The sequence below is a fragment of the Uloborus diversus genome, chromosome 4, assembly GCF_026930045.1.
Source record: "Uloborus diversus isolate 005 chromosome 4, Udiv.v.3.1, whole genome shotgun sequence".
Taxonomy (NCBI): Eukaryota; Metazoa; Arthropoda; class Arachnida; order Araneae; family Uloboridae; genus Uloborus; species Uloborus diversus.
Genome location: NC_072734.1, coordinates 57,585,107 through 57,599,032, shown reverse-complemented (window position 1 = coordinate 57,599,032; position 13,926 = coordinate 57,585,107). Strand labels below are relative to the sequence as shown.

The 13,926-nt window shown below is 32.4% G+C and overlaps 1 protein-coding gene across 1 annotated transcript in view; it reads left to right on the top strand.

Annotated features, from left to right (window-relative positions):
• LOC129219842 (ribosomal RNA processing protein 36 homolog) overlaps window positions 1-13,926 on the top strand; it is a 29,413-nt gene that overhangs the window by 3,697 nt on the left and 11,790 nt on the right. The window contains exons 3-4 of the mRNA XM_054854151.1: window positions 6,657-6,761; window positions 12,374-12,451. Coding sequence (XP_054710126.1) covers window positions 6,657-6,761; window positions 12,374-12,451 — 183 coding nt within the window. The remainder of the gene's footprint in view (window positions 1-6,656; window positions 6,762-12,373; window positions 12,452-13,926) is intronic.

Genomic DNA, 13,926 nt, shown 5'->3' with positions numbered 1-13,926 from the left:
AACACACACAGTGCAAAGTAATAACGTTTACCAAGCTACCCAGATGGCAGCAGCCCTTGCAGATATTCCTGGTGTCTGATTATTAACCTAAGCCGCACTTGCCCCAAGACCGCAGGGTCATTCCACGTCAATTCAACCAAACCATGACACCCATCGACTCAGATTTTGATGAAACTTGGTGAGTTTAGTCCTTTAATGTAGAAAAGTATCCACATCAATTTTTTCTTCTCAATCTGCTGTAGTTTTCATTTTACAGCCAGTCAAAATTTTGAATTTTTCGTATTTTCCAAACTATGACGATTTTGCACGTTGATTGAAAATAATTTCTATTTCATTTATTTTTCAGCCAATTTTTATGAAAATTTACAGTAATATTAATGATAGTATGAGGATTTCAGAAAAAAATATAAAAAAATTCTACGTAATATTTAAAAAGTATAAAAAAATTATTTTTGTAATTTTTTTTTCTAAAAGTATGAAATACGTTAAAGTCAATATCAACCAAAGGGAATATGATAATAAAAAAAAAATCGTTTTTCCTGATGATCTTAGATGTGTGTTCTGTCATTAAAAGAAATAAAATTAATGGCTTTTTCAGTTCTTTATATTTTTAGCTTAAAAATATATATCTGCTTCATTGGTTTTCTTTTTTTTTAATTTAATTAATTTATTTATTTTCCCACACTACAATCAAAAAATGAATGTATTTAAAAATATAAATATCTCAATAATTTGCACATGAAATACCCTTAATTTTTATTTTAATCACAAAAATGTTATTTTTTTTTTACAAATTTCATTACATAGTACACTAGTGCAGCCAGAAATACCTTCTGGAGGGGGTTTTTGGACCAAAAATACCTACTGGAACTAGTTTTTGAACCAAAAATACCTTCTGAAAGGGGTTTTTTGATTAACAATACCTTCTGAAAATGTTGTGATTTCTTGATCAAAAATATCTTCTGAAAGGGTTTTTTTTCATCAAAACAGTCCTTTCATATGCAGAAACTACTGTATTAGAATACACATATACGTTAAAACCAATGCCTTTGGGACAATCTTAAAAGTGTGTTCTGCCATTTAAAAAAATAAAATTAATGGCTATTACATTTCTTTTTAGCTATGCATATATTTAAAACAAAATATTCTCGAAAAATTTTCATTACCCAATTTGTTTACATAGCTGCATTATTTGCTAGAATAAAGAGCCTACAAACAATTTTTAATGTATTATTTTATTAAACATTCAGCATCTATCAAATCAGCCTGTTATTCCTATTATTAACAAGATATTTTTTTATTCACTTTTTCTCTGAAATATTGATTCCACTTAAATGGTTTTTCAACTTCTTTAGGAAGTGTCATGATTAATATTTTATTACCTTTTGCAGAAATTCAAACTTTTTCAGAAATATTTTGTGATGCAGACAAATAGTTTGAATTCTTGCTCTGATCCAGTTCGTAGCTTTAGGAAAATTTGTTCATCTTCAGACAAATCATTAACATTTTTTATAACTTGTGTGCTCCATGACTAAATTTGTGACAGTGAGCTAATGTCAACTCTCCCACACTACATTTATCTTCCATTTAGGTAAACGCAGCTGTAAGCACACAGAACATCTAATGCAACTTACTGCAGTAGTTGTGGAATTAAAATATCTCAAAGTTTGACTCGAATATCTGTCAGTTTCACTCTTTATGTCCAGCATTTAATTTGCTTCTCTGTGCGTGGGAAAACCCTTTTGCTCCTTGAAACATTGATCAAAAGGGAATATCAGATTTTAAGAAAAAGTTTTTTTCTGACTCAACAGCATACTTATTTGTAACATTGAATCAGATGGCAATTAAGGAATAGTTTCAGAAAATACCCTTTAGAAACTCTCAGTTTAACAATATGATCCTTTTTCTTGCAATAAAACTAGAACAGTCTTTAAATTTATAACTTCTTGTACAGGATTATGAGTCTAGCTGTTTGGTAGGAATATACGGCACATAATTATCATTTGACTGCAATTTCGAGTTTGAGTGTTTAAGAATTTTATTTTATTTTTGAAAAACAATAGAACTGCTTTAATAACCAGATATTTTAAAAAAGCGTATTTTTTATCAACAAACATATTTGTATGCCCACTTGTTAAGAGAAACTCAATCTGAACAAATTTCATGAACTCCTTTTTTACATACACCACAAAGCAAGTTGCATAGTTTATTCCTTTGACTTTTTTTTCTTTTTCTTTTCTTTTTTTTAAAGCTGTATAATTCACACTGTAGCAAGTTTCACCCAGAAAATTGATCTTAAGTAAAAATATTTTCCCCTATCCCTGATGTATTTTTGGGTTGCCAATCATTCCTTCTCTTTTTCATCACTAAAAGGTCATAGGAAATTGTTGCTAATAAACACGGCAACTCCTTGTCCCACTTTAATAGTGAAGCAGGCATTCGCATATGCTCTTTGTACTGTTTCCATTAAGTTTAATCGAATTTTCCTATCAAAAGCTACTGAGAAAACGAAAGTATTTATATGCTTTCAACTTCATATACTCTGTAGCCATAAGTTTAACTTCTTCAGAACTCTATGGAACTTGGCCTTGCAAGAGACAAATGAATAAATGATGAGTAAACAGCACATTAATTATAAACTTCCTCCATTACAATAGTATTTTTGAGAGCACCCGTTCTACCCCTCAGCCCTCACGAACCCGTAGGGGTTCGCAAACCACTGGTTGGGAAACGTGTAGATGAAGAAGAATTTGTGTTTCACTTTTGAAATAGCAGAACATTTCACAGGCTGGAAGAATGATGAGAAGAGAGCACTTTTAAAGTGGCTACTATGTCAGTGGCGCGGCAAGGGGGGGGGGGTGAACCCCCAAGGCATTGGTTTTAACATACATGCATATTCTAATAGTACAATAGTTTATGCATATGAAAGGACTGTTTTGATGAAAAAATCCCCTTTCAGAAGATACTTTTGATCAAGAAATCCCCTTCAGAAAGTATTGATCAAAAAAGTATTACTGGTCCAAAAAACCCTTCCAGTAGGGATTTGTGGTCCAAAAACTCCCTCCAGAAAGTATTTCTGGTTGCACTAGTGTACTATGTAATGAAATTTGTAAAAAAAAATAGCATTTTTGTGATTAAAATAAAAATTAAGAGTATTTCATGTGCAAATTATTGAGATATTTATATTTTTGAATACATTCATTTTTTGATAATAGTGTGGGATAATAAAAAAATAAAATTGAAAAAAAAAAAAAAATGAAGCAGATATATTTTTAAGCTAAAAATATAAAGAACTGAAAAAGCCATTAATTTTATTTTTTTTAATGGCAGAACACACATCTAAGATCATCAGGAAAAAAGATTTTTTTTGATTATCATATTCCCTTTGGTTGATATTGACTTTAACGTATTTCATACTTTTAGGAAAAAAAATTACGAAAATAATTTTTTTCTACTTTTAAAATATTACTTAGAATTTTTTTATATTTTTTTCTGAAATCCTCATACTTTCATTAATATTACTGTAAATTTTCATAAAAATTGGCTGAAAAATAAATAAAATACAAATTATTTTCAGTCAACGCACAGAATTGTCATAGTTTGGAAAATACGAAAAATTCAAAATTTTGACTGGCTGTAAAATAAAAACTAAAGCAGATTGAGAAGAAAAAATTGATGTGGATATTTTTCTACATTAAAGGACTAAACTTACCAAGTTTTATCTAAATCCGTGTCGGTGGGTGTCAAAATGCCATTTTATTGGTTGAATTGACATGGAATGACTTCGCACTTACTCCAACTGACCTTATGCATTTATTCTGGGGACGTATTACCCATTAAGAAAAAGTATTGTTGAATTTAATAATAGTTTAAACATGTTAGCTAAAAATTATAATAAGATTAAGTTCAATAATGTCATACTTGCTTTCTCTCTCGGGTTGTGCATTGTTTTTGTTTATTTTTTCTTTTGATTTTATTTTTGCAAAAAAGCAAAAATGCCTTGCTTCATTTTCGTAATTTAAATTGTATTTTAGCATTTCCGAAATTTGCGACCATAGCGGAAACCCTGATCTGCACCTTTTGTTTACTATTAGTTCTCTCACACCACACCACACAATCTCCCCTGAGGCTGAGACCCTACCAAAGTTCGATGGTTCAACCTGGCAGATACCTATGACACATTGAAATCTGTGTTGAAGTGCAGTGAACTTTTGGAAACAAAGTTGGGGTACTTTACTTCTGTGGCATCAGATTTGCTAGATTTTTTTAATAAGATTCCAGGCTGAAACCAACGGCCCCTTTCCTGTGTGAAGAGATGTATTTGATAACAGATAAATACCTTTGTGCTGAAAATTTAATGAGTCAATTAACCATCATTTTGAAGCACAAAAATTGCAAATTACTGCGTAGTATTTGCAGTAATTTACAATTTTCGTGCTTCAAAACGTTGGTTAATTGATTCAGATGCTTAACAATTTATTGAAGCGATTTCTTAAAAATTATCTAAGTTATTCAAAAAACAAAGCTGTTTTAGGGATGGATGGATGTAATAGTTTGAAATTTACATTAAACAGTGACATAAACATAAAGTGTATAAAATGTCACATCAGCACAGTCAACCATAAAAGAAAAAAAAAATTAATTTGAATTCTGAAATTTTGAACTCAAATTATGTTTTTCGCAATCACGAACTGAGACAGGACCCTACTCGTTGGAGTTATTGTTTCTAGAAACGGCTCCTGTCCCCCCCCAAGTCTGCCTCTCCTCATGGGCAGTTACTTGTGCATAGTTGTGTGTGTCCGTAGACCTGTGTGTATGCACGTAGGTGAAATCGTGTGTGTGTATGTGTGTGAAGTCATGTATGTGTGTGTGTGTGTGTGTGTGAATGTGCGTGTGTGTAGGACATGGACGCCTCCAACCAGGAGATGCGGATAGCTCAAAACCGGAGCAGCCGCGCCGCGCCGCCAGCAGAGGATGGTGGCCGGTGGTGCTGCAAAGGTTTCTGGTCCAAGTTAAAAAAGGCACGGACACCAAAAACGGTCAAATGAGAACAATAAGCAATCGTGATTGCTCAAAAAAAAAAAAAACGAATGTAGCTAAACTAACCTTTAAAAAAGTACCTGGAAAAATTTTGTTTTGGGTTTGGTACAGGGTTGGCAAGTTTCTGCCGAGGCGGTTAAAACCATATTTGCGGCAGAACCACATTTGCGGCAGAAACTGGCAAAAACTCACAAGATGAAAAAAAAATTAACTTATTGACATGCAATAGAAAGTGCATGGAAAAAATAATTATTAACCAAAGCACAATTTAATTATGTCCATATAAGTTTCTATGGTGATTTGGGCCAGGGCCGTCTGAAGAGACGATTGTGCCCGGAGCGAACACTTTCAGGTACCCCCCCCCCCCCAATCCGTCACACACACATCACACATCGAGAGATGAAGCTGATTAAAATACTTCAGGACACAGCAACAAGAACATTAGCCTTTTTTTAAAGCTATCAAACACATGCTAGTGGGCATATAATGGAAAATTACTGAATATTTTTATATCTTAATTATTAATAATAACAGCCTTTAATTACTATGTAGTTGAACATGTTGTCTTTGTGTGTCAAAAAAAGACAGGAATTAAATCTGATGTGTAGCATGAAAACACTATTTGAGAAAAATGCTTATCAAATATGGAAAAAAGAAAACATTTTTAGTGCAGTAAAAGCTCAGTTTATAATGCCCTCTCATATCTTAGTGTTCACCCCGCTTGCCCTCTTTTCCTACAGCCCCGAGTTCTACGGCTCTGAAAGAAAGCCTATGGATGTTCTGTACACTGAAAAGTTATAACTAGAGGTACTTTGAATATCACATTTTGCTGTATACTGAGCATCAAATATTCAGTTGATATTCTAACTTAATATTTGACTGAATACTGAATATTCAGTAAACAATTTTGCTGGTCGTGTATTGGGTACCACTACTTTAGAACATATCAACTTTTAAGAAAGTTGTGTGAAAGAAGAATTATTAAGTAATTCATTGTTAAAAGTCATCTATAATTATCCCAGAATATTTAAATTCAAGCTCATTAAATCCTGCACATAATTTTTTAAAACTTTTTTTTTAAGTGTAGATTTTGCTATGAGATTTAATCTGAAAAATTTAAAATAGTGAAAAGTGATTATTGAATGAAGAAATGTGTTGGCCATTGACTCATTAAGTTGGCAGAGAAAGTTGAATTTTCAGGTCTAGCTCCAAAACTTTTTTGAGCATTATTTTGAAGTTAAGATTCAAGGACAAAATTTTTTTAAATTGATGCATTTATATCAAATAGTTACCATTTTAATCTAACTTCTTCAGTAATTAAATGAATTATTTTTATGTTTCCAAATAATTAAGTATTTTCCTAGTGCAATCAACAACATATCTTTATCCAGTGTAGAAAGCACAACAACTGAAATTAACTTTCTCCCAAAGCTAGTTCTTCCATAAGAAGACTTGTAAATTTTTTTCATTTTTTTTTCCTGGGGTGTTGAGAATAATAGTAGTAGTTTCATTAATATTCAATGTTTTCTGTAAGCGCGCAAGTGAGAGTAATATTTTGGAAAAGGACAATGTTAGGTTGCTATAAATAGCATATTAAAATGTTTGTTTTATTTTAGCATTCCCGTGACCCAAGATTTGATGATTTATCTGGAGTGTTTAGCAAAGAGCAGTTTGAAGAAGATTATTCTTTTATCAATGACATTAAATATCAAGAAAAAAAGGTATATTTTTGTATGTCAACATTGCTAAGGTTTTTGCAATTTTAAGTGTCTGAATTTTAGTAATAGCATGGTGCTCTCTTCCTGTTAGGGAAAAAAATCAACTGTTTTTTTTTTTCCACTTTTGTTTTGTTTATTTTTCAATGATGCTTACTGTTTTGCACCTTTTGAAAAACTTCTATGAGTAAAACTTGTATGCAACTGCTCTTGATCAAAAATAGAACTCATATCAATGTGCTTTCTTAAAGTTAATCTGTATTTTAAAGAAAGATAAACCTAGATCCACTTTAATAAATTAATTTGCTGTGATTGGATTTTGGGAGCGATACAGAGGGGTAATGTGTTAATTTAATGATTTTTCAAGCTAATACAAAAGGGAGGATAAAAAAAAACCTAGATTTTTGCTCTGAAATATTTATTTATCAGTTTATTGCCAAAATTTCTTTAAGCTCTTCTACTTTGATCACATTCAGTGCGCTATGCTAAGCAACTTTGACATCCTGTACACCATCAAAATGCTTTACTTTCAGGATTTTTTTCATCCTCGGGAACAGAAAAAAATCACGGAGGGCTAGGGATCTGGTGAATATAGGGGTCGAAAAATGACTAGCCACCCCTGAGAGGCCAAGTAGCGGTTAATAGTGAAGGCCGAATAATTCCTTATTCGGCAGTTTTTGTCCTGAGTGTGCGGGAGCGTTATTATTGTGAAGGAACCATTCACCTGATCGCCTGCACGAGTTCCAACTCACTCCTGTTTCTCCTGACATTTCGTCAACTGTAAAACAATGACTCTCGTTGATTTTTTGTAGGATTTTTTCAACTATTTCATCATTTCGAGACACTGAAGGGTGTCCAGAATGAGCATGATTTTCAGCACTCATCTCACCACGTTTAAACCGCCCAAACCACTTGAAAACTTGTGTACGGCTCATAGCATCGTTCTTGAAAGCTTGTTGAAGCATTGGGTAAGCTGTTGCCGACTTTTCAAGCATGAAGCAAAATTTGAAGCAAACTCTTTCTTCTTTTAAATCTGCCATTAAGAGTTCGCTGGCGGAAAGCAATAACACTTGAGAAAACCAACACTATGATCAGACATTATCAGCTACACTGATGCTACTTGCACAGCTGTTTTATGGAGGCCTCTACTTAAACCATCTAGCTGGAGAACATTCCAATACATCTGGTATCGGCTGCATACCATTAGTCCAGTTTCTTTTGGGACCCCCTTGTATTATAGTCAGATTACCCTTTTTGTAAACTGCCATGGGGAAAAACGTGTTGGGAAGTTTTAAGGCATAATCTTCATCAAAACATGATAATCAAAACATGAGTTATCAAATTCTACATATTATGCTGTGCTGGAGTAGTGTGTTGATCCTTCCACTACCTTATTGGTACAATTTTTGTATCAGAAATCCCTTTTGCAACCATTTTAGCAATCTAAGTTGAGTATCCGTACACAAGTTCTTAGTCATAATTCATGAAACATGTGAGTAAAAATTTTGTTGTATAGTATGGGATGGTTGAAATCCTTACATTAACTATTTTACAGGGTGTCTATAAATGATGGACTCGATTTTAAAAAATCATATTTTCAAAAGTTCTCGACAGAATAAAATAATTAATGCGTAAAATTAAGGAGAAAAGTACCAAGTTACCTGTGCAATGTCACATGAAAAAATTTATGGATCTTTTTCTTCGCAGAACAAACTGTAAAAGGGGACAATTATCTCGACATACTGGAAATTTGGTTATTTCCGCAACTGCTTGAGCACAGTCCCGATCTTATCTTCCAAGAAGATGGAGCACCTCCTCATTGCTCTTTGTCGGTTCGTAGTTACTTAAACAATGTGCTTCCACACAGATGGATAGGTCGTGTGGGTGACGATGATTTAATGTTATTCACATGACTACCAAGATCTCCAGACTTAACCCCATGCTATTTCTTTCTGTGGGGTTACGTGAAAGACCGTGCTTTGGTACAGCCAATGCCGAAAACGCTCCCAGAATTGAAACACAACACATTTCTGCAACATTACAAACCATTAACAGAGACATGTTAGAAAATGTGTGGAATGAACTAGATTATTGAATGGACGTATGCCGTTTGACAAGAGGGTTCCATATTGAACATTTATAAGGTAAAAAAAAACTTGATACTTATCTCCTTAATTTTACGCATTAATTATTTTATTCCGTCGAGACTTTTGAAAATACGATTTTTTAAAATCGGGTCCATCATTTATAGACACCCTGTATTTTTGCATCTTAGATACCAACAAAATATTTTGATCATCAAATGGAAAGAGATAATCCGTAATTATAATTACAATTTCTGATTTCAATGATATGCAAAAATGTTATTGATTATAAGATTTGAAACAGATCAAATTATCAGAAATGTGTTCAACAAAGTGACAGTAGGAATATTTAAAGTTGCTTTTACAATTAACCCTGTTGTTAATAAGTATGGTTGTAAATCTTTCTATAGTTGGGGCAACTTGGCAGCATTGTAAATGCTACGCAGATCCTAATTACGGCATTATGGCACTGGCAGGGTAGGTTCCCCCAACTAAAATGTTCCATTCAGCAGTTCTCAAACTAAGGTTCTAAAATGTTATGATAAATTTTCTGTAGCAATTAAACTTTCATTTTCTAAGCTTGTTACTTCTGCTGAAGAAGCTTTTAAATTTTGCTCCTCATCTTATTCTCAAAAAAAAAAAAAAAAATGTTTAACATCTTAAGCTTCTAATATTAACTTCAAATCCAAAATTTCTGAACCTATTTTTGCTGATACTATTAGCTGTTGTGTTTAGGATTCAATTTCTAATTTTGCTCTGGTTTTTACCATACCAGACCAAGGTGGTCAAATTGTTGTTTTTGAAAAATCATCTCATGTTAATAAAACTAATGGTTTGATTTCTTCTGGTCTGTATTCAGAAATTTTTTGAAACCCTATTGATAGGGATTTAAAAGTTATTTCTTTAGCTGTGAACTCAATTCAGTCTATTTCTGTAAATGTTAAACATTCTGTTATTCCTTCTATTGCTAATTGCTAGATATTATGTTTTATCTGAGGTATATGATACTTTCACTGCTTTGTGGCCTATTTGCTTCCGATATTGATGTAGCTTCTAATATACTCGTTAAATATTTAGTGCCTGTGTTTTCTCCTCTTAAGAGTCTGAGTTAATTCAGTTTAAGATATATTGGTTTTGCAGAAAATTCTACAATCTCTTACCACGTAACTGTTTTGTGGCTTCTTTTGATGTTGACTCCTTATTTACAAACCATCCAATCGAGGGTTCATTACTTTGAACTAGGAGTAGCGTTTCTGAATTTCATTTCACTTCCAAGGAAATTGACGATTCAATTTTCCTAACATGTATCTGTTTAAAACAATGTTCTGTTGTTTTAGTGGGAAATTTTATTTTATGTTAAATGGTCTGGCTTTGAGAAACCCATTAAGCATTTACTTACCATTACTGTGAAACTACAGTAACTTGACTTCCCCAGTAATTCAACATGTATTTTTCTTATGGTTGGCACAGTGCTAATTTTAATGGGCAAAAACTTCCTAATTTGACATACATTTTCATGATCCCCTATAAGTTGACATCCAATTTCTATTCAGGGTCAATATCAATATATTTGCTACCTTTATTCGTTCATATTAACCTCTCTTTTCTCAGAATTTTTTGTTGCGTTTTCTTGATCAGTCAATTCTTTTTTGGAAAACTCTTTTAGAGAATTTTATCTTTTATCTAGGGGAGTCAGCTACCACCTTTTGTGCTCTTAGTGCAATTCAAAGAGGTTAGGAAACGGTGGGATAAATAAATGTACACCTCTAGAGAAAGAGGTACCATGACATGGTTTTCAAACTTGTGTGAGCTGGACTTTTTATATTTAACAGATCTGACTGTCAAGAAGCTTTTATCTCTTTTCAAAACTTATGTATTTATTTCTAATGAGGTATCCATATATTATTAGTGATTTATGTACTTTTCAACAGAAGAAAACCAATAGAAAATTAATTTACTGGAATTAATTATCATAATGTAAATGTTAAGCATTAGTAAATAAGTGATACAGAAGCTCTATAAGACTTAAAATTATGGAATCTCAGTAAGTTGAAATTTGCTTAAGTTGACATGTTTTCACTTTCCCTTGGGGTGTTGAGTTATTGAGGTTCTTCTGTACTTTGAGGTTAAGTTAACTTTTATTTTGATGTTGTTTCAAAATGTCAACATAAATTTCAAAATTTCTGTGGAAAGAAACGCGCTGTTTAATGAGAAAAGAAGGGGACAGTAGAAGACATAAATTGACAAAAATTGCTAGGATTTCAATACAAAGTTGTGAGCTTGTGAACGTATAGGTATTTGACAAAATGGAAGAATGAGTTTCTTTTTAAGGTTATATAGCAGCAGTACATTTTATGTAACTAAATAATTTCTGTTGGTTAGATCATAAAATGCTAATATGAGGGTCATCCGGAAAGTAAAGAATTTTTGTGCTGGTGGGTGTCCCCCCCCCCCCCCCCCCCCCCCCATCCACTGCTGCCGCGTGATTATTGACCTTGTCACTTGTTCGCTTAAATCTGGCATTAGCTGCGACTCCCTAGGGCCAGTTATTGCTTAGCTGTGCAACTTTAAAATGTCCATTGCAATTAATGATCCCTCCAAGTGTGAAGTTCATCATTTCATTAGATTTTTGAATGCAAGAAGACTGGGACGAATAGAAATTTACAGACAAACACTGTGGTGACTTTCATCCAGTGACTTTCACTTATTCCCAAAGTTGAAAAGCTTTTTGGGTGGAAACCACTAATGATAGAAGCTATTAATGACTGGTTCAACAGCTTGGGGGCAACTGTGTATGCAGAAGCCATAGAAAAACTTGTAAAACTCCATGACAAGTGCTTTAATTTAAAGAGTGATTATGTAGAAAATTAACTTAAGTATCATTTAGTAAGTAAACAAAGATTTACTTTTTTTATTTCAGTTATTAAAGGTTTTATACAAAATCTTCCTTTACTTTCCGGATGATCCTCATATATATCAAATAGTACAATGATTGATATGGGAGTTACTGCTGAAAAAAAAATGCCAATTATATTACTTTATTCATATTGGTGGTTTTGAGTTAACTTAAAATCCCTACAATGTAGTTCAAAAAATTTGTTTCCTTAATAGGTCTCTTCCATAGTAAGATAAAAGTATAAAATATCTGTGCACACAGCTCAAAAACCATTTGTATGTATGAGGAACAATATACAGTTGGAAGATAAAATTTTTACTTAAACAATGCATTTTGCTTTCAATCATGTATACATAAAATCAAAAGGTAGATTGTTTTTCTATAAATTATTTAGATTTTGAAGACAATCAATGCTTAATATGGATATTAAGTAAAGATTATTGGCCAAACATACCCACAGAAAATGTATCTGCATAGCAGCAAATGTATTTGTGCACAGCATGAGTATCTGTATTGTCTAGCTATGATCACTGCATTTATGTTATAATTACCTTCATTAATAATTTATTTAATACGGCTAGAAAAAAAACATTTTTTTTCATAGATATCAGTTTTAATCTGTCTATTAATTTTTTAAGGCTCTGGAAAAAGAGTTACAAAGAGTTGGTGATGATGAAAAACAAAAACAACAAATCCTTTATCTTCTCCAAAGAATTGTAAGTTATTTCACCATTTAACTACTTTTTTTCCAGTTACATAAATTATGATAGTTTTTTTTTTCTTTTGAAAATTGTTCACATAGAAACTTTTAACTCGTAGTTGTACCCAAAGATAATTTTTTGTTGAGGGTAAAATTTTTATAATATAGGGCTGAATTTTTTAATTTCAACAAAATGGCTTTTTCCTTATCACAATCATATTCTGCATCACTCTGCTTCATAAGAATTTTTTTAATGCCTAACGCAAGGGCAAATAATTCGTAGTGTTGGCATCTAAATTTAGTTACACTATATGACCAAAAGTATTGGGACACTTTCCAAAATTCATATTTTTAAGGATTTCTCAAGAAATATAAGACCATTTGCTTTGTAACTTCTGTCATATAAAAGGTATGCTCCATCTGTCATTTTTCAATGAAAGTTGTATCCCCCATGCATTTAGAGAATCAGCAACAAATTGAGGAAAACAAAGGTGTTTTTTGATCATCATTTATCGTAAATAGCTGAGAATAAGCTGTAAATTTCAGAAAGTAGTTAGCTTACTATGTACAAATATTTTACGTACTTTCGGGAAAGTATCACTGATAATCACGAAGATTTAGGCATTTCATTCAAAACTGTGAATTTTATTTGAAGGTTTTTGGCTCATAAAACATAAAGTTTTCCCTTAAAGCTTACCAAACTTTTAGAAAACTTGACAGCGTACAGGAGGAGTATAATATTAAAATTTGAAGTTCAACAGTTGAAAATTTGATGGAATATGAGCTATTAAATCAATTTTTCTTTGCGCATGCGCGAAAGCAATATACAACTTTCATAATCAAAATTACGACTAGATTCCCCAACTCATAACAAAATTCCAGTTCAATATCTTAAAAATTAAGAAAGTTATCAGCGATCTAATGAACCAAATTTGAATAGCTCTTGGATAGGCAATGACTCGTTAGGGGCCGTTCGCAAGTTTGCAACACTTGCTTGCAATCGCTCAGTGAGATCCATGATAAAAACATATTATTTGCGAACGATCCCTCACGTTCTGTCGCCTATCTAATAGCTATTCAAATGCGGCTCACTAGATCACTGATAACTTTCTGAATTTTTACGATACTGAACTGGAATTTGGTTATGAGTTGGGGGATCTAGTTGCGGTTTAGATTATGAAAGTTATAAATTGCTGTCTTTCGCGCATGCACAGAGAAAGACTAATTTCTTTAAATGATCATATTTCATCAAATTTTCAACATTTTAACTTCAAATTTTAGTATCATACTTCTCTTGTATGCTGTCAAGTTTTTTGAAAGTTTGGCAAGTTTTGATGAGAAACTTGGTGTGATATGAGCCAAAAACCTTCAAATAAAATTCATACTTTTGAAAGAAATGCTTATATCTTCATAAATATCCGTGATACTTTCTCGAAGTTGTGTAAAATATTTGTACATAGTAAGCAAATAAAGTTCTGAAATTTCCAGCTT